General features: G+C 39.2%; 1 protein-coding gene across 4 annotated transcripts; it reads left to right on the forward strand.

Moving 5' to 3' along the window:
- Positions 1 to 12318: 12318 nt before the first annotated feature.
- Positions 12319 to 19991, forward strand: LOC119492013 (arfaptin-2-like). 4 transcript variants are annotated; one of them, XM_037776312.1, is made up of 10 exons: positions 12319 to 12350; positions 12926 to 13034; positions 13759 to 13867; positions 14708 to 14770; positions 15324 to 15410; positions 15554 to 15657; positions 16156 to 16377; positions 16462 to 16619; positions 16709 to 16883; positions 18469 to 19991. In XM_037776312.1, the coding sequence occupies exons 2-10, from the start codon at positions 12933 to 12935 to the stop codon at positions 18622 to 18624; spliced, it is 1176 nt and encodes a 391-aa protein (XP_037632240.1). In that variant the 5' UTR covers positions 12319 to 12350; positions 12926 to 12932; the 3' UTR covers positions 18625 to 19991. The 4 variants fall into 4 exon arrangements, with proteins under 4 accessions (XP_037632240.1, XP_037632239.1, XP_037632243.1 ...); XM_037776311.1 differs by lacking the exon at positions 12319 to 12350 and adding an exon at positions 12412 to 12810; XM_037776313.1 differs by lacking the exons at positions 12319 to 12350; positions 14708 to 14770 and adding an exon at positions 12421 to 12810.
- Positions 19992 to 21135: the final 1144 nt, after the last annotated feature.

Consider the following 21135-nt stretch of genomic DNA (forward strand, 5'->3'; position numbering starts at 1 on the left):
TAATTGCTTGATATGAAAATTCAGTTGGAGAGTTAAATTAAAATGTCAGTGTATATAAGTGAAGGAATAATAAGGGCTGAAACAGCTAGTATGAACATAGCACCTATTTTCTGAGTGTTCTAGCGCCTGCAGATGCAAAACTCAATAAGAAAACAGAGCAAGGCTGCTCATTCTAGCTCAATGAATAATACTGTGACTTTAATGCAACTACTGGAAGATGTGGAAGAGATTACACTATGGCTACGTTCACATTGCAAGCCTTAGCGCTCAAATTCGATTTTTTGCTCTGATATGATTTTCTTTTTTTTTGCTGTTCAAATTATTTTTTAAATGTGGCCAATATCAGATTCCAGAGGGGAACAAAGAACAATAACAAAGAGGTGACACGCCGCATGCTGTCGTACGGAAGTAAACATGGAGGCCTCTGAAGTTAGTGTTTACGGGTTCATTTATAAGTCGATGTGCAGTGGAAGACAGCGAATTCGTGAGCGGATGATAACAAGGACAAGGATGAGGAGACACATTTTCGATTATGGCTTTTTGTGGAGCAATGGCTGCTACTTCTGTACGGTGGTGGTGTGTGTGGATGCAGTAAATATGACATGAATTCCAATGTGACTGTTCAGACTTGCATTGGTCGTATTGCAAAAAATCTGACCTTTTATCTGATTTAGGACCACATAAAGTGAAGTGACCCTAAATCAGAATTGAAAAGATTAGATTCCATGTGATTTGTGCAGTTGACACTGTTTCACACACACTGTACATATGCCCAAACAAATTTGATTCGGACCACTTTTGCCTGCAGTCTGAACATAGCCTATTAAAAGCCCTACACACTCTTGGTACGCCCCAACAGGTGTTTTGACTTATTTTAGCTGATTAAACCATATTTCTTGTCTATGTGTGTCTGTGTGTGTGTGCAGACTGTGCTTAATTGACATCTCTTTTAATCTCCTGTTAGCTTTGTTGCATTAAAGCAGCAGTAGGCAGTATATTTTTGAGAAAGTTTGCTCCGGCTGGTGGGCGGTGCTTGGTATTTCCTCAATAGATCTCAACATGGCGGCCACACAAACTTTCCCTATTTACAGCTAAACAGTACACTAAAATATGTTTCTGAAAACATTTTATGCGAGAAATAGGCATTACAGTAACAGAATATGTGTTCATATTTGATCAGCGCTGCCTAGTTTGTCCATTTGATCAGAGTTTGTGAGTGATTGACAGCTGCTCAGAGATGGCAAGGCTCCAGCTCAGCTCTGATTGGTTGTTTTGCTCAGGTCTGTGAAATCTTGCAGATGCCATTAGGAGCACCGGAGGACACAGAGGCACATGATTTTTTTTCAGATTACTTGTCTAATGCACTACTGTCGGGATATAGTGACCATTTTATAAAGATAACTTTGTTTAATCATAAATGTTCCAATCTGCATCCTGCTGCTTTAAGGGCAGGACAACTCACACCTTTGTCATTCTCATAACTTCATTCTAAGTATAAACTGGTTAAAGGTTAACAAACTTATTTTCTTAACTTTGAATAAGCAAGTTTTAAAGGGAAATTTTATAAGTTACATAATTCAATGCATAGCTCCGCCTAACTTCAACCTGAGCAGATTAGCCAGAATAATTGAAAACACCTGTGTGGGCATGCAGAGCCTTAAGTACAGTAAACAAAAGCTGTACATGTTATAATACTACTTAATCTTAAATAATTATTTGCATAAAGTCAGAAATTGAAATCGTACATACACTACAACAACATACACCATAGGAATTTATCACAATTTGTATTCTTAAACTCTCCTGGGCATTATGTCCTTATGTGCTATTCTTTCCTGTTCAGTAGTAGCAGCTGTGTACATGTACAACATGCAACAATACTTTGAATGCCCACAAAAAAATACACTGTTGTGTCTGGATTCTTTGGGTGCAATTCTTCATCTCTGCCCTGGATTCATCCAGTCCAGTAAGAGGACTTGTGTCGTAAATCAACGCTCTACCCAACGACAGTGTGGTGAGAGTGGTGGGAGCCAAGTAGTTTGAGCTTTACTTCTCCAGCCAGGCGTCTGGAACGAGCCCAGCTACTGAGAGAGCTCCGAACAAGAGCGGTCGACTTCAAGTGGAAAGTATTTTAGCCTACAGTCCCATCTGCTTTCACTTTGATTCCCCATCTAAATAGATAGTGTCCACAGCGTGTGGACGATTATGTGTTTTACACTGCAATTCACTTTAAAAATATTGATGTTATGGAGATTTTCTCTCATCGTCATACTAGCTGTTCACTGCGCGGGGTCTACTTGGATCTTGAAGCAACACACTCAGCATCTCATAAAAGTTATGGCTCATAATTGCAAAGCTTTTTACTGCTCATAGGAAACTATTAAGTTTGAAACTTTAAACGTTGACAAGAATTCATTGATATCCTCAGAAATTGCCTGCTTGTTCCTTTGAGTCCCCTACATGAAAATATACTTTAATGTAGCCAGAAAAATAACACACATGAGGACTGAAGTTCAATCTCACACATAATACATATACATATGAATAGGGCCTAATGTTAAACATTTTCATTTGTGTGTGAGTGTGTGTCTTTTAGGATGTGCTATTGCAGCTTAACATTAAAGCTCAGAGCATCCATCTTAATGTGCATTCATTACCAACATTTTTTTATATATCTATAACCCTGATACCATTTTATCACTATAGCCCTAAGATTAACCATTCATTTTAAGATTAGATTAATCATTAAATATATTCATACTTCTTTTCACACTGTTGAAACTAATGACATCAGTTTATCTACGTGGACTATCCATATAAAATTTAAATAAGTAAATATGGCCAAAAGCTACTGTGTACTTTAGGGAAAGTGGAATGTCACTCTGCTAGAAATTAGATGTGGCTGTTTCCAACTATTTATCTAAACAAAATTAGTTTGTGACTGAACCTAACACATAATCACCCTCACAATACATTCTCAAACCACCGACAGCCAACTCAGTTTTACAGGTGACTGGTAGGTTTTTGGATGTTGAACACTACATGTGCTACCTACATATGTAAAGTCTGGGTCAGGTTGGATTATCATGATGTCTGTTTGGCAAGACTAGAAAGAAGTCCAGTATATTGGTACTGTTCCGCCCAAGACCCAGATGATACAGATCAAAGACATATGTAGGCAAAATAATGTAATAAAATTATAAATAATGTAGCGTAATGGAATAAAGATTTGATGATGGCAGACTTGAAAAGATCTCTACATTCAAGATCTTGGCTGAGCTGCTAAAGGCTATCTACGTGGCTATCTACGTCAGCTATTTCTGGCCATCACGAGATCAATGTTGAGATTGGTCATGATGCTGTAGGTTCAAGGGAACCTATTATGCTTTTGCCCCTTTCCTTTAGTGTGTTGTATAGTTTTTGGTGCATGTAAAAGTTCTGCAAAGTTAAAAAGCCCAAATCCCACGCCAAAGGGAGTAACTCCCCCCCCCCAGAAACACTGCTCCTGAAATGCGTTGGTTGAAGTCCTACGTTTTCTTCCGTAACGTGGTGATGTCACCAAGTAATACATTTGCATAACAGCTAGTTTGGCACGCCCTAAAACAAAGCTAGTTAGAGTGGAGCTGAATAGGAGTCCAAAGAGTTTAGTTTGGTTGACACATCACAACAGTGGGCCAGCAAATACAAGTATGAACCTGAAAATAAGCATAATAGGTCCTCTTTAAAAGAAGAGAAGAGAGAAGAATGATTTTTTTTTTGTTTTTAATACCACCACCTCATGAACACTGTATTGCAGGCCACTGCAATGCAGCACTCTTTTCTGCCTCTGCTTCAAATCTTTGTCCTTCCTCTTCTATTTTGTTTGGCTCTTAATCAGTCCATTCATGTTTAGTGTGGAGGGTGATCAAATAAAAAAATCCCTTTATATAATAATAAATAAACTTGTATGTGATCCCTGTTGCTTTGAAAAAAAGGCCAGATTATTATATTTTGAAAAGGTAAATCAATGCAATGTGAGTGTAGGATACACTGATCAGGGATTTGGGGTGTTCAGAGTTGAACTTCCTAAAGCTGTTAAGGGCCTCAGTGATCCTCTCTTGGATTGCGTTGATGAGAAAGTGGTGCTCTGATTTGCAAGTCTGGTTTGAAACTTCAAAGAGTATCCTTTAGTATTCACAGAGTGGGAGGTGAATCATGATCCGTTAAAGCCCATGGAAAAAAAAACGTAATAGGCTCTTCCCTTACCAAAGTTTTGACCGTTTCCAAGGGTTAGCAACCTCTTTTTGACACCAATTCCACATACTGGCTTCTTGGGAACTTTTAATTGAAACTGAATTAACCACATAGCTCCCAAAGAGCATCAAAACACAACTTAGAGACATTTTCGGTTTATACTGACCACAGTTGTCCAAGCCACATTGTCAGTCACACTAAACAGTTGTTTGGAAAACATTTGCAGAAAGTTGGACATACTGCTCAGTGGTGCATCACTCAAAGACCACAAGAAGAGACGAGCTGACAGTGTTCTTTCTGTCCAACTTTAACTCATGACGTGTAATTTTGGAGTGACAATTTGTCATTTTTTTCATTGGAATATTTTTAATCTTTTACAGCATCACTACATACATGCTCATACATTTTAATGTCATGGCAGCAGCACATGAACCCAATGCCTCTTTACCAGCATTACAGCTACCACGCAAGATGCTGGCCTGTTCGACAGGAGCAGTTTGGTGTTCCGTGCATTGCTCAAGGACGTAAAGAGTAACCAGGGCTCAAACCACCAATCATATGATTTATGGATGACCTGTTGTATCAGCTGCCCCAGAAAAACACCATTTAGATTACGGGATGGTGTTGGAGGCCAGGAAAAAAAGAAACGCAATTAATTTATTTCATTTGTGACATGGTTTTTGCCCTTGCCAAAAGGGCTGTGTGGGTAGAATAAACAAACAAACAAACAAACTGGCTTATTGAACTGGCTGTTCTGCACTGCAGCACATGCAGTTCAGAATCACAAAGCAGAGCTACAAGGAACTTTCACATATTTGTTTTGCTAGTCATGCTGCTGCTTTTAGGACAGACAAAGAGTGTATATTCATGGGGACCATAATGAACACAAAGCACTTTTCTATCCATTAGTAATCCATTATCATTCAAATGTTCAGTATATTAGCTTACTAAACTTATATTACCTGTACCTGTGACCTTTTGAAAGGTCTCCTCTGCAGTAGATTCTTTCTAAATGCATCAGGCTTCAGACTCCTAATTTCAAACAGATTTACATATCACTTTGAACACTGTGAGACAGCAGTCAGCATGTACTGTGCCTCATAAAAAGTGTAGAAGCCTGGCAAAAGTTGGACTTTAGCTGTTCGTGCAGTGCAGATAGGGTCTGTAGTTGAGCCATTAACCAACACAGGAACATCTGTGGAGCAGCTTGTACCTTAATGAGTGACAGAGTCAGTATTTGGTGTGCAGGGCTTTACCAGGTTGAAGGGGCTCAGAGGTCTGAGCCGACAGTGACAGAGGGTGAAAACAGATCTTAATCAACACGTGTCGCTCAGCTCCACATCTGCTTTATCACATCCCGCCTGTTGCTGTGATTTAGAGGGCAAGACGCCTACAGGTGCTGTTCCACTTACTGCATGCCAGAGGAATCATGTCCCATGTGATTAAGAAAAGAAAGAATAACAGAGGTCAGATATACAACTGTGCAGCACCGTGTTCTTTGTGAGATAATTTTTTTTTCAGAATAAATGCAATAAAACTTAAGGCTTTGCTTAACATCAGTCTGAAAAATATGAGCATGGCGATCAGTCATGGAGTAGCAAGATACATGAAACATATTTTACCTTTTAGCCTTCAATGGAATTCTATATTGTAAACATTTGTTATAGCATTTATATTTTGCGCAGTGTCTATTTGAACGATGGTGGTTGAAAAAGCTTTCAAATCCACATGAAATAGATTTGTTTGATATTTCGAGTGACAAGACAACAAGCTTATTCTTATCCTCTATAGTTACAGGGCATGCTTTATGCTCACAAAGTAGAGCAGGAAGATTCAGGAGGGTCTGAACACACATCCTTGGCAGATGTCCCTGACGTAGTTAAAGCCCAACACTAGATGAGAGCTGACCTGAAATATTAATGCTCTGGATATTGTGGGATGTTGTAAATCTCTCACCAGTGTGACACAGCTTTTGAAATAGCAAACATGAATGGCGGTGCCCATACTGTCAATAAAAGGTGTCTGTGCTTTTACCAGGAGTCACAACTTCCTTGGAAAGCCTCTGCTAAGGTGCAGGAAGTGAGACTCCAGCCAATTGTCAAACCTATTCAAAAGAACTATTTGGATTCCTTCTTGGTTGCAGATATCCTCTCAGTAAACCGAGGCATCATGCAAATCTGCTAATCCTGTCTACATGTGTTTTGTGAATTTGGAAAAAGCTTGCAACCAAGTTCCCCAAAGTATCTTGTGTGAAGAGCTGCAGGAGAGCTATTTGGTTCCTGTACATTTAGAATCAGAGCTGTGATGCTTCTCTGAGCATTTTTACGACTCTCTCAGTGTAAGCATTAAGCTTTCAGAGGGATGCTCTGTGTCCACTCCTCTGCTTGTAATATATTCATGGACAAGATATCAACACTCACCTGAAGTCTATAAGGCATCCAAAGAGTGGTATTTCTCTGTTTGCAGATGACACAGTCCTTTCGACATCACTGCATGTTTATCTACAAAGTTAACCCAATTGTGCCCGCAACTGAAATGTTTTAATTTCCTTTGGTGGAAGTGTTCACTGGGCTTGCCCAAGCACAAATATGAAGAATTTTTCAAAATCAAACTGTTTGGCTGAACAGTGAGTCTTTTGAGCACATGGGAGTACAGTTTTTGGAATAAATTCCATTATATTTTATGAAAAAGCAGTAGTCCCATGTGCCGAAATACTAGATTAGAAAATAGACTAAGAAAATTACTGTATCTCAGAAACTTCAAGGAGCATAATCAAGTATTTGGTATCTATGAACCCATTTCAAGTTGAATATCAAAGATATGCACACATATGCAGTTTAAAAATATTTTTATATAATATAAAAATGTTTTATATGGAAAACATTTAATCAAAATAATGTTAGTTTTTCCTCATTTTTAAAAAATCCTGACTTTTTGGGGGATTTTTCATGTGATCTAAAAATGTCAAAGGTTCTGTTTGATACTTGCTCAAAACATGTCTGTGCTTTCGACCAATCAGAACAAATGTTGTGGCATTTTTCCTAATCATACTAAATATAGTCTTTGGGCCCAAATGGGTTAACTAGAATGTATATAGGCTACTGTATAGGAGAAAGATCATGAGCCCCCCAAAAACTAGCTGATAAAGATGTCCCATTCAGGACAGGGTTGAGCAGCTGCTCTAGGTGGAGGAAGGCTGTGTATCTAAGATGTTCTCATGAGTGAAGGTAATCAAGGAGCTACCATGCCCCTGTCCCACCAAAGTGCTATCTCTTGCACACCCCCACACACAAACTCCAAGCAGCCCTGTCCACGGACTCTCTGCCACCCATTGGAATGATGTGCAGAACAGCTAACGTTTTCATTGAATTACTTCTTGGGAATTGTAAAATTGGCCTTATTATTTCAAAATTGGATTTATTGCAAACCCACTTTTTGTATCAGTTATTCAATCCCCATTCCATGCCCATGTGTTCTACAGACTTTTTTTTTTTTTTAAATGTGCTAAACAAATAAAGTTTGACTTTAGTTTGACTAGATAGTGAACAAAAAATGAGAACAAAGATATAAGTAGTCAGACCTCCATATTATGTGCGTGCTGGACTTGGCTGATTTGAAGTGGACCTGTTGGAGATCTAAGAAATGTTGAATATGTCTTCCAGCTGACCTGAGAACACGTTGGGATCCCCCAGGGGGAAAAAGAGGAAGTTCCTGGAGAGAAGGGCATAATTTATACTGTCTGTACTGTTGCCACTGGAACTCTGACCTCGACTGGAGAAAAAACATTGTTGGGATGCTCTGTTGGTGCATTGGTCATGTTTTACTGTCTTGCTCCTAATCTTCGTATCATTTGTGGTAATGACACATAATCAAAGTTTCAGATAGTATTTTCCAAGAAACATCATATTCACATGATGGTCATAAAATCTGTCAAAATAATAAAAGTTCTCGTAACTACCCATTTAGTCAATAAAAAAATGTGGTAACATGTCCACCATTTATTGTTTTTGCACAGTAGTTGAAGACTTTAAGACACCCACACTTTCCTTGTATTGCCATAGAGTTTTTTCCACACTTGAAGAAGCTACAAGATTACTTAGTGAACATTAACACAATGTATGCAGCAGCCTGAAGAAATATGAATTTAGGAGAAAGAATACAGTAAGCCAGGAAGCTTCAGGCTCATCAATGAAAGTTTCAAATGTTTGGTATTTCTCAGGAAATCAGCACAAACAATAATTTTCGAGAGGGACAAATTGGGAGGACTCTTTTGTTATGAAAGGTATGGACATTGTTCTGCATTTGTTGGGCATTTGCAGTTTAAATAATTGACAGTATACAGTAAGTAAGTGAAGTACTGTCAAGAGGAGCTTCATGGCTCAAATTCAAGATTTCATTTGCATAGTTTGATTTCCATAAATACTTGTATAGTCATTATAACTTGTCTTTATTATAATAGTGTCTTTAAAAAGTGGTTGTGAGAGAGTTATATCTATATCGTACTAGTATATGTCGTTATATTTAACATGGAGTTCAAATCTCTTCATATAGCAGTCCTAATTCATGGTTTGAGAAGATGCCTGAAACTAAAATGAATGAGATTGCAAAATTGGAGACCTGGGAAACACAAAATTGCATGACAAAGTAAGTAAACAGTATAAACTAAACAACTGCCCTTTCGTGCATATCCTGACCGCAGCCTCTGTGTGCCAACCAAAGGTAGCGTTCATGAAAACAAAATTAACTACTGCTTTAACACGTCAGTGAAAATGCCAACAAGCCCTTGTGGGATTTACGGTTCTTAAATTGGCCCCTCGTTTTATTTGCGGCCTCTGACTGGTTGTCCCTCTGATTATGCAGGTGAATTTAAGTGGAAACATTAGCAAAGCCTGTATTTTCTGGGGGCATTGCTCTCACGCCATATACCCACTCACTGTTACAAAGGTGGTAAGTATAGAAGAGAAAATAAAAACAACTCCTTCTTTAAAAAGGTCTTAAATATCACAATACCCTGAAGTTTGTCTTTGTTTTTCTTTTTGTGTGTTGAGATAATACTTTTCTCGGTTGTTTGGAACTTAATTTAAATTGACAGCTCTGTGTTTATTCCTAAATGAAAGTCTTCAAAACAAAGATAACAGAAAAAATGGAAGTCTTTTTGTCAGCAGTGATTCATTTGAAAACACATCTTTCAATCAAAATAATGTTTCTTATCATTAGAAATGTAATATACCCCTCTAACGATGCCTTATTTCACACAGATCCGTATCTATACTTTTTACCTACTTTCATTCAGTAAAGGGAAAGCATTTAAATATGTGTTGTCTTGTTTACGTGTTCTCTTTTCAGGCATTCTACAATTGGCATTCACAGCATCCAATGATCCATTATGATGATGAATTGCTGTTTCTCTGAGAGAGCATTGATTGAAACACCAACTGGGAAAAAGGTTGTTTGAAATCGCACATTAAAGTCACAATAAAAAATGACTTCCATATGCTCAAATGTAAAACTCGAGCGCTGTTTATGATTCCCATGGAGTAAGGATGCAGACAACAACGCTTTGCCATGTTTTGCTGGATTCCTCTGTCTCACTCCAGTACTCGTGTTTGCTGCTTCAGAGCACATGGGACTGTGTGAGGATGAATTTACCTCCCAACATCTGGAAGCGTGCTTAATGATCATTAAAAACAAGATTATCTAAAATGACAGGGGAGGGGTAGCCTACACTGTGGTTTAGGTCTCACGCTCCCCTCACATGCGTACGCTGGCTTTGTGACATACAGAGCAGTCTCAGAGGAGACCCCGCCTGAGACCTTTAAAATTTAATTTGGTTTTGTTCTAAATTTATAGGCGACACTAAATTTACATTCTCCTGCGTGAGAATTTGGTTTCTTAAAAATTTCTATCTGAGGCTGAGAGTAGAGAGAGCTTGACAACTGGTGTAAACCCCCCCACCGCTGCTCTTGTTAAAACATAAAACTGTTGACTGTCATGGAGCCGAAACATGAGAGAATTTGTGATTAAAGTCTGCTTTAATAAGCCCTAAGTACCTAATTGCAGCTTGCAATCTCGTGCAATGCTGGTAACTAAGTGCTGCACATAATTTCCTTTACCTCCACTCCAAAAAACAAAAACAACTGGGTTTTTAAATTCAAGCTTCGGCAACAGCAGGCTGTTTGTGGCCCATGAATAATGTTGAGGTCAAAGGTACCGGAGCTAAAGGATGTTGAGTCAGTCACTCTCTTCGGCTGGTAAGTCAAAACATGCCTATACAATTATTCACTCACCAAACTGGAACTAAAATAGCTGGCCAACCACTGAAATATTGAGCTTTGAATTGACGCAACAGCCTCATTACCTTTACATTTCTGTGACCTCAGTTCCTGTCCTCTGTAGTGGGCTATATTGTTTGACAAGACTTAGTATATGTATTATGACCCAAAACACATTACTCTATTGGGTTTGTCTGTTGACAGTATCAATTGGAGCCTTGTTTATTTGCTCCATAAGTGAAGGGGTCGATACTTTACTGTACCAGACACATTTAGAATCCCTAGAGATTTACCATGTGCACTGACGTCCCCAACAAAAGGTATTAAGACATACTTGAGATAAGGAAATATAAGGGAAAATAATAGGTACTGTTACATAACTGTACTCAATATAAAACAGATCACCAAATAAGAAAATTGATTCTACGAGACACACAAATGATGTTGACCAATGGATGTATCAACAGGTCAGGGATGTAAACTTTGACCTCGACAACATGTGACATCAACATATATGAAAAACTCTTTGAGGTTAAAGGTCTGGTCACATCACACTTCTGTCCTATTTGCTCAGTCTCCCATTCATTTCTATTGAAGTCTGCACAATAGACGAATTCAAGCATGCATGTCCTGTATATTTGTGATCTTCAGCCGACTTTGGCACATTTGTTCAAACAGGAATAACAGTGGATATTTAGGGGCAGTCTCTCCTCAAAGGTATTCAAGGTGTCGCACTCGTTTGCCCATACAAAAAGGAATGGAAGTAGAGCTTATAGAGAAGTTAAAAATCTGCATACTGTCTTACCGCCTCACACCTGGTAGCGTGAAGTGTGCATGCTTGTCTGCAAACATTTTGCAGACACTGTTCGACAATCTGAAAAGCACTTTCCTTTAACTTCTTATTCTTACTTTAGTGCTTCTACATACTTCTAGACATCTTATGAATTGGATGACTGCAAATGTTCTCATCTAAACATATACTTAGTTATGTTTGTATATGGTGCCGTGCATAGCCTACCTTGTCCAACTCAATAGGCTACTCTATGAATTTTGACAGCTGGAAAAGCAGAACACATATCATGCCAGTCAATTAACCTTTGACATGTTGATTTGTTGATTAAGGGGAAAGCATGACTAACCCAGCTTCATCCTTTGCCATTTTGTTGTCTTTGATCTTGGGGATCCAGTAGTCAAATTTAGTCATATGCCGAAACCTGAAAAAGAAGAAGGAGAATGGTGATGAAGAAGCAAGAAGGAGGGAGGGAAATGGTTCTCTCAACAGGAGATTTCAGATGTTTGGAAAATATGTCACATGCAGGAAATCAGCACATCAAAGATAATTAGCCATTTGACTGTAGGAATACATTGTAGGTGGGTGTGAGCGGCTGGTTCATGGTTCAGACCTGGAGTAATTACAGAAAAACTTCCACATTTGGAGACCATGTGCACTTCCCTCGCATCCCTGATTGAAACAAATGAGGCAAATAATTGGAAGTGTGGTCAGTTTACCAGGGTGAGGTCTATCTGGAGGCATTTCACATCTCAAAACAAACGACTGTATTTATACAGTTTGATTTCAAGAGATATTGCAATCAATGTAACAGGCAGGACGCAGCAAGCTTCCTTCTAATGATTAATACTCACAACATTTGAGGGGCCAGTTACTGTAGGCTGTGTGTGACATGTCAGGTTTGATTTCACTATTGGTCAGTGGGTTGTTAGTGACATCTTCAGGAGCATGATAGTACTGCAGATTAAGGATAAAGCTTTATTGTCTACGTCAGCACTGCACGACGTGGAAGATGGAGCTGGGGGAGGAGGCGTGACGGTGATGCTACGTTAAAGGTATTATGCTTCAAAATAAGAGCATCCATTCACAGTATACGCTTCCAGCCTCTCATTTGTGAAATAATACACACTAAACAGTATATGCTCTACCTTTTACTCGAAGTCCTTTGCTTTTAAAACCCAGCCATGTGACTTGCAACAGCATAAAAATCACACAAACTCTTATTTCGAAGGGATACTACTAAAGCTGTTAGCTGGCTGGATGCAGGGATTTTCTGGCTGAATTACATGGAGGCAGGCAGATAACCATGGCTTTAGCATTACATGATAACTAAACACAACGGTGCTTTCCCGTTGACATTATTTAGCATTTCAAGCCTGCTGTCTGTGCAAACGGCGGCTTGTTTCTGGACTTCAGGCTGCTCCAGTGAGGAGGAAGCTAGCTGTCAAGCAGCTAGTAGCAGACTATCCGGCCACATCAGCACCGCTGAGATCAGCCTGCCACGGTAGCATCAATGTAAGGAAGCTGTTGTTTTGTGTCAATGTGGACTAGAACGCTGTATGATTATCATTTTGTCAAACTTCAACCATGATAGCATCTTTATGTGTCAGTGTCTGGTGCTGTCTTGCAGAGATTCAATGATGGCAGACAGTATCATGAGCAAGGCTGCTACCATGGAGATCCCCATTAACAGCAATGGAGACACAGGGACTCTGCCAGAGGATGACAGCCTGGAGCAGGTCAGCTAGTCACATTGCTCTCACCTCACTGACACTGTCCTTTTATTAAATCTGTTTTTGGCAAGTTGTGCTCAGTTTGTGGTTCTCTATCCTTTATTACATGACAGCACAGTCTGGGGCTGGTTAGGCCAGCTGATACCAAACCATGCACAGGCCTGCAGCTATGTACAGCAGCTGTAACGTTATACCACCATCACCATCAATACCTGCAACTGGGAATGATGTGTTGAGGGGAGGATGGAGAGGGAGTGAGTCTGACATTAATTGATTGGGATAAGATGCTCAAGTCAAATGAGCCTTTGCATGACAATCAATAAAATCCATAACTATTGTGCATCATTTTATGTCTCATTCAAGCCTAGCTGGGTTGAGAAAGCTGCAGTATCAGTGGTCCTACATAACTAACATGTCTGTCTGTGTGAGGAAAGTAATACTGAGGGCCACCATATTGAATAATACAACAGCACATAAGCAATTTCTTTGTGTGGTCTCTGTCTGTGTGCAGGTTGACTTGGATCACTCAGTTTCGGTTGACAAAAATCCTTGTTTGCACTACCATTGTTTAATTTTTTTAGTTTTGGAATATAGTAAATTGTACACATTTATAATAATAATGACAATAATAATTACATTTTACACTTTACAAGTTAAAAATCTCAAATGTGATGATATTTATTGCCTTCTAAACCATATTTATTCCAATATTTTGATGTAAATCCATCAGGATTTGCAGCAGGTGATGGTGTCTGGACCCAACCTGAATGAAACCAGCATTGTCTCAGGAGGTTATGGAGGACCTGCAGGGGGCATCATTCCCACCAGCACCATCAAAGGTACTGTTAGAAACCCTGACTGGCATCCTTTACAGGTTTTGCTTCTTTGTTGTTTACTCTCCACAGTACATACAAAGTTTATGCTGCAAAGATATCATGACTTTAATGTTGCACTAACCCCCTGAGACCTGCCCGCGATCCCGACTGACTTTGATGTCTTTCAGAGGCTGCAGCAGGTTCAGTTATAGAGCTACACTGAAGCTACTGATATCATTTGAAACAAGAAAACCCAAGGAATCCACTGGTACCAACCATGTCATGTTAGTTTGTCTGGAAGGAATTAATTAAATTAATTAATTAATGTTTATTTCTGATTTATAACCAGAACAACTTGACATACAGCATGAGCTGCATCTCAAATTAATTTTCAGGTTCCCAGCTTTCAAATGATGTACACCACTTTTATGTGTCATAAACCTGCTATCTCTCCATAAAGACCCCCTGTCCCCCACTAAAATAGACAAAAACGGGTCTATTATGGGTCTCGGAGGGTTAAGTAACTTTTGCTGTTCCATAGCTTTACATTATGCTAATAACTCTACATCAGTTTAGTAGGGTTGTCGATCAGTGCAAATTACCCTGCAATTACTTTGCCAGGTACTGACATTTCTGGCGCCACACAGCTCACTGTTCATTTCACTTTCTGTTTTGACCCCCACTCCCCCCAACAGACGATCTGTCGATGTTGTTGCAATCCTTAAGTCGCTGAAAGAGGTTGATACTTAATACCCCTTTAAGCAGCTATACCGAGAGCTTTTCCTCCATGTATTCTGATTTGTCACTAGAGCGTTGCTGACCTCTAGACTCCCGGTTCACATTACCAACATCCGTATCCCATAGGGCCTGCTGTTCACTACAACCCTCAGTATCTGGACAGAAGACGAGCTCCTCCACCAGGACCAGGTGGCTGTCTATTCTGACGACCCGTCTTTGTTTTCTAAGTTAACCTTTATATCTGTTTCTGGTCTGTTTGGTCCTGTATAAGAGGTTTTGATATTGCCTGACTGAGGGAGCTGTATGCAACCTTGCTTGTACCTCTTCAACTCACAGCTTCAGCAACAAGGAGTGTTTTGGCAGCTTCAAAATTAGGGGTGCACTAACATGATATTACAGGGCTCTCACTTTAACTGTTTGTTGTATTGTTGTCTAATAAGAATGTCTTCTTTTGTACTGTAAAATGCACTTTGGATGACTGTTTTGTCATTGCTTGGTAGTTACCTCTCATCCCAAGTCCATTTTCATCTTTTTGTAAATCCTTTTATTCTGCATGAGCAACCTGCATGGTGGATTATTTCAAAGCCCCTTTAACTCTAACTTATTATGTATCCTCCACCACAGCGCCTAACATTTTTCTTTCAGCCTGCAGCATATCTCACTGCTAAATGTTTTTTTACACATATTTCACTCCATGCCGTCTTCTCATCCTCACTCTCTATCATCACCATGCTCATTTCAGACATTCGCATGAAATCCAGGGGTGTTAGCTTGCCTAAAAGCCAATCTACAGCCAGTCGACTTGCCCAACACACAGACCAGCATCCAGGTATCACCAGGTTCATCACCATGTCCACCCTGTCTTCACTCATTGTCATGACCCATGCAAATTCTGCAAACTTCTGTTTTATAAACTTTGATAGGATAACATGCGTTACCGTGTATATTTTTCATTTATTTTCTCTGTGTTAGGATCTTCGAACAATAACACTGGTAACTCCACTGAAGAAGTTTCTCGTGGTGTGGCAGTGGAGAAATTGGACAGTGTAAAGAAATGGGGCATAAACACATACAAGGTATTGTGCAACGTGTGTAGACACTAATTCAAAAGCTGGTAAAATGCATATGTTCGCCCTATTCATCCCTCTTTGCAATACCTGCATAAGCGTGTGTATGATTTAAAGCAGTGGTTCCCAACCTGGGATCCAGGCCCCCCTCAGGGGGGCGCCAAAGATCACGATTTGTCTTCTCTGAGGTTGTCAAAATTAGATTTGCACCTGCATAACTAAAAACATAATAACACACTTACTGGATAATTTATACAAAAGTCTGTATAAAAAAAAGAAATAGGTTGGGAACCACCGGTATACCTATAGCATTTAAGAGACATTTCAAATGTGAAAATGTAATATTGTTCCTATTAAGTATATTACCTATATTCTCATATATCAACTGTGAGTGCTTACATATGCGTTTTTTAGTCGAGCTCATTACAGGTTTTTGTACCACGATAATTTCATCCGATTTTCTTTATGCTGGGTTTAATGTAGTCTCTGTCCATATCCACTATGCAGTGTACAAAGCAGATGTTCTCAGAGAGGTTTGGCAGAGGTTCAAGAACAGTAGACCTGGAACTGGAGGCCCAGATTGACGTGTTAAGAGATACCAAGAGCAAGTATGAAACCATCCTCAGACTGGCCACTGCACTCACCTGTCATTTTCAAAGCATGGTGCAGACACAACAGGCCCTAGGAGACACCTTCACCGACCTCAGCCAGAAGTCCCCAGAGTTGCAGGTACTGTGCAGTGTTGTAAAAGCTCCCCTTGTGATGTGACTTGGAACTGAAGTTAGCAGGTAAAACTTGTGCCTTTCTCTGCAGGATGAGTTTGGGTATAATGCAGAAACACAAAAGCTGTTGTGTAGGAATGGCGAGGCTCTGCTCAGTGCCATCACCTTCTTCGTGTCCAGTATCGACACCCTGGTCAACAAAACAATGGAGGATACTCTGATGACCATTAAGCTGTATGAAAACGCAAGGTAACACACCCTGACATCCCGTTAAGGAGTTGAGGAATATGTTCTGAAAATGACAGCCTGTGACAGCCTGAACCTTTTTTTGCATGCAGACTTGAGTTTGATGCCTATCGTTCTGATCTGGAGGAGATGAGTTTGGGCCCTAAGGATGCAGCTGCCATGGTCCGCATTGATATGGCTCAGCATGATTACCAGATCCACAGAGACAAATATGAAAGGCTGCGCAGTGATGTCACCATCAAGCTCAAATTCCTGGATGAAAACAAGGTTTGTGGTTCACAATTTTTTTTTATTTCCTTTCAAATGTCTGCTTATTTAAGGAGTAACTCAGTACCTCCTGAAATCATGTTTTCGCTCATCTCCAGTGGTTTAAATTCTCACCATGCTGTAGTGATGTATAGGTTTACTTCAGTCAGGAGCCTGTGATCACTGTGGTCACACCCAGCCACAGGCATCAGTGATGCTGCGTGTGGTCAGAGGTGAAACAGGCTTGAAACTAGTGTATTGTAATTCAAGTGGTACCCCAGGGTATGCAGTTTTCTGCAGAAAAACAAGCAAAAAAACACCAGAATTGGGAAATCCAGCCCTCATCCTGCAGCTCTCGTCTCTCCCCTCTCTGTCCTAAGCCCCTCCCACCATACAAGCGGGGGCATGTGCACGCGCTTCACACAGTAACCAGTACAAGTATTAGTCATTAATTTCAAACATCATCGTGATCGTCATCGTGATCCTGATGCCGTTATATAGCTGCAATTCTATGAGAACTATACAGAAACTTGTGTGCCTGTAAAGCCCTTTGAGATGACATACTGTGATTTGAGGCTCTTGTGAGCTAAAATATCAGCAAAGCGTTTCAGAGATAGAGAGAAAATGTTGCTAATAGTTTAGTCTTCTGCTCACCGTAGCCATCGCAGTGAGCTCACACAGAAGGCTCAACTATTAGAGAGACGGAGAGAAAGTCCATCTTCCTTTTTTGGGTTGCTTTGCAGTGTAGGCAGTTGTTGCCAATGCTGGCAACAAGCATTGTTGCTGGTATCTCTCAGGCCACTTGAATAACAATATGCTGAAAGGTTATTATGGAATTTTTGCCCAATGAAGCCTACCCAAGCTTTAAGTTACTCCTTAAAAAACACCCACTCAGAACTATTTTTGGATAGCATTCTGAATGTGGAAAAAAAAAATCAGTAAGTTGGTAAATCATATTTAGAATAGATGGAGCATGCTGTGATGCATGCCAATTTGGCATTGCTTTCACATCACATTGATTTGCTAAATGATGCACAGTGTTAAGTAAGTCTAGTGCTTTCAACTATAATGTACCGCAGCAGTGGTTTAGGGCTGATTTGCCACATTAAGGCAGAAGATGCACCTCCTCCTCCTTTGTCCTTATATGAATCTACTGAGGCAGACCAGGTCAAACTAAAGGAAGCAGGCAGACTTCTCCATGCACAGACACAAGCATATTCATGTTGTAGATAATTACAGTGAAGAGAAAGAATGCCCCAATTTTGTCAAATTATACACAGATCCACAGTGTTTAAAAACAAAACGTACTTATGTTTTATTTTGGCAGTTTTTGCAAAATTAATGGAACATTAGAAGGATAAAAAAGCAACAATAGTCACTGTATGTATGACTTTTCATGCCTAAAATAGCTTAAGAATCGTGCTTGGGAATACATCTTATAGGAATGTAACGTGCAAGTTCCTTTTAGGTCGATTCCCCACAAAGTAATCTGAGCAGCTAGTAAATGTCATCTTAATAGATGTCCCTGGACGGTACGTTCCTGTAAACACTTGAAACTGTGTTTGTGCTGTAATGGCAGCCTCTTCCCTTCTTTTTTTTCTTCTAGGTGAAGGTTATGCACAAGCAACTACTTCTCTTCCACAATGCTATCTCAGCTTACTTTGCTGGCAACCAGGAGCAGTTGGAACAAACTCTAATACAGTTCAATGTAAAGTTAAAGCCGCCAGGATCAGACAAGCCGTCCTGGCTGGAGGAGCAGTAAAGAGCGCTCAGGGTTCAGCTGGTTCAGATGTACAGAGACGCGCTTGTCAGTGAAGAACTTGACATTGTGGTTAGATGGACAAGAATGAAATGTATAAATGAGTATATTGTAGGATCAATTGCGGCCAGTGGTAAAGAAAACCATGAGATATCTCTTTTGTAATGTTTTTCAGTATCACGTATTACATAGATGGTACAACAATTTGAGTTGTATTTAGATTTATTTTGTGTGTTAAGTCACAAAATGACCTTTTTGTTACTTTCTTATTCTTTAGGTAGCACAATCATTTACATGAATGTCACTTCTTATTTATGTACAGTATAGTCGACTATTGTGGAGATACCCCTTTGGCAGTTTTGCACATGCATTATTTTGTTGTTTTTTTAAATGTCGTCTAAAGCGTTATCTTATATTTTCAGAGTATATCACATTGGAGGAATTCCACAAATCAGATTAGCAAGTTAGAGGGGTAATGTCAAAAATGTCATGAAATATCTTCTGAAATTGTATTTATTTTTGAGAATGCATGACGAAACCAAGTTCTTCAAATTTAGTTTGACAGATTTAGATCAAAGACATCAGGATATGGCATCATTTTCATTTATCCCCCCTGCTTCTAATATCGCCTTGTGGTGTACCTACACGCATAGAAGGGAAAATATATATATATATATAGTGCATATAGTCATTTTCTCTAACCTAATATACAATCCATAATTAGTTTGATCTCCTTAATGTAGGTTACCTTCAGACATGTCCTTATGAATTCAGCAATCATAACAGATGTTACACTTAGTAACTCAGCATCAATCCACATATTGGATGCTTCAATGATAAATACAAACATATGAACTATCATAAAGAAATCAAAATGCAACACATAGCCAATGTTTGATTGACTATGTTTTAATAGGAGGCGCAGTGCGCAACTAATAAAAAAACAGCCTTTGAGACTCATTGTTTCAAGTTCTAAAACACGCACAGTGAATGGAAACACAGGACACATGTGATACCACATGCATTCTGGTTTACAATGCAAGTTTCAGTGTCTGTTCAAGGACAGAATGTACGAGTACCTTTTTTCTTATTCTGTTATTTATTTACCAATCTGTTTGTGACATGACATTATATGTTATGTACATTTCTTTTCAATTCTGGTCAGCTGATTGTCTTTGTCTTGTTCTGCATTTCCAATAAAAACCTGCTGGATGTTTGGTTTCACTTAAGTGTGCCGTCGACACAGATCTGTCAGGTTCATATGGGAAGCTCTCGCGCAGCTTTGTCACAGATTATGTACAGAAAAATATATGTTATATGTATGGCACCGTTAATTATGTACGTGACAATACAATCTGATATATCTCTAACATGCTTTCCATGGCTTATCTTATTTCATAACCATCAAATGACACTTTCATTATTTGAAGGTTTAGTTCAGGATACTGTAGTAAGGTACAGTGAAGCACATTTAAAACGTGATTTTTTTCTAGAATTTCTTGTTTTTGCTGCTGTTGGAAAAACTTCTTTTGTTGCATTAGATGATAAGAATCCTTGGTGCTAAAAGTCATCAGCAAATTTCACCCACTTAAAATACTGAATTGAAGTCAGAAATGCAATCTGGAGATCATGTAGATTACAGCTCTATACACTCTTAACTGATTCCTTTACTCCACCAGCATATACAAACTTATTGTTAATAAAAAAAAACATTTAAACAGCATCAGTTAACATTGCAAAGATAGTTTTAGCTGTTGCTCATATAGTAAGTTAATTTGTCAGCTGTAGACATGTGATAGGTTTGACCAATACCCATCCCATCCTATAGCCTACTGTATGCATTTACTGTTTTTAACACTTGTGTGTATGTTGTTTCCCCTCACTGATTTAGTTTCAAGCGTTGTATGTACATAATTAACATGTATGGCACCATTAATTATGGACATGATAATACAGTGAATGGGGATGCTGGATACATGTGAAACCACATTATGTTCTGCGTGTTTCAGTATCTCTTCAAGGACTGAATGTTCGAGTAGATTTTTTCTTATTTTGTGTTCCACTGTAGGTCTGCTGATGTAGAGTTAGACTATGTGGACCTGAGGGATGTTGAATAAGGCTAGACTAGTTTGGCCTGATGTCATTTTAACAACCGGAGCTTAAACAAGCTGGATGTGTTCTTTGTGTACAGTAGGTGTGTACAGCTGGTAAAACCTACCGACATGGCAGTACCACAACATTAAAATTACAAACGTGTTCTTATGATGATTCCCTTTTCCAGCTTCCCTCCCAATGAACCTAACTTCCATCTAAAACACATAATTGATCCTGTACCCCTAATCTCCTCTTGTTATACTGTACCTAGTATAAGATTATCTTAATATCACACACAGCTTAGAGTGGTCACACATTTGGTCTTATTATCTTAAGTCATGAATTTATTCCTTATTGTCACTCACTACTTTGCTCATTTGCTAGGAAAAGGCAAACAAAAACGAAAATTATATTTCGGGT

This window comes from Sebastes umbrosus, chromosome 7 (genome assembly GCF_015220745.1).
Source record: "Sebastes umbrosus isolate fSebUmb1 chromosome 7, fSebUmb1.pri, whole genome shotgun sequence".
In the NCBI taxonomy this organism is placed as follows: Eukaryota; Metazoa; Chordata; class Actinopteri; order Perciformes; family Sebastidae; genus Sebastes; species Sebastes umbrosus.

Excerpts from the sequence above, each read along its gene's own strand:
- LOC119492013 (XM_037776312.1), top strand. The coding sequence starts at position 12,933 with ATGATGGCAGACAGTATCATGAGCAAGGCTGCTACCATGGAGATCCCC. Across the intron at positions 13,035-13,758 it reads AGGATGACAGCCTGGAGCAG|GATTTGCAGCAGGTGATGGT; the intron begins GTCAGCTAGTCA and ends TAAATCCATCAG. Across the intron at positions 14,771-15,323 it reads AGCTCCTCCACCAGGACCAG|ACATTCGCATGAAATCCAGG; the intron begins GTGGCTGTCTAT and ends TGCTCATTTCAG.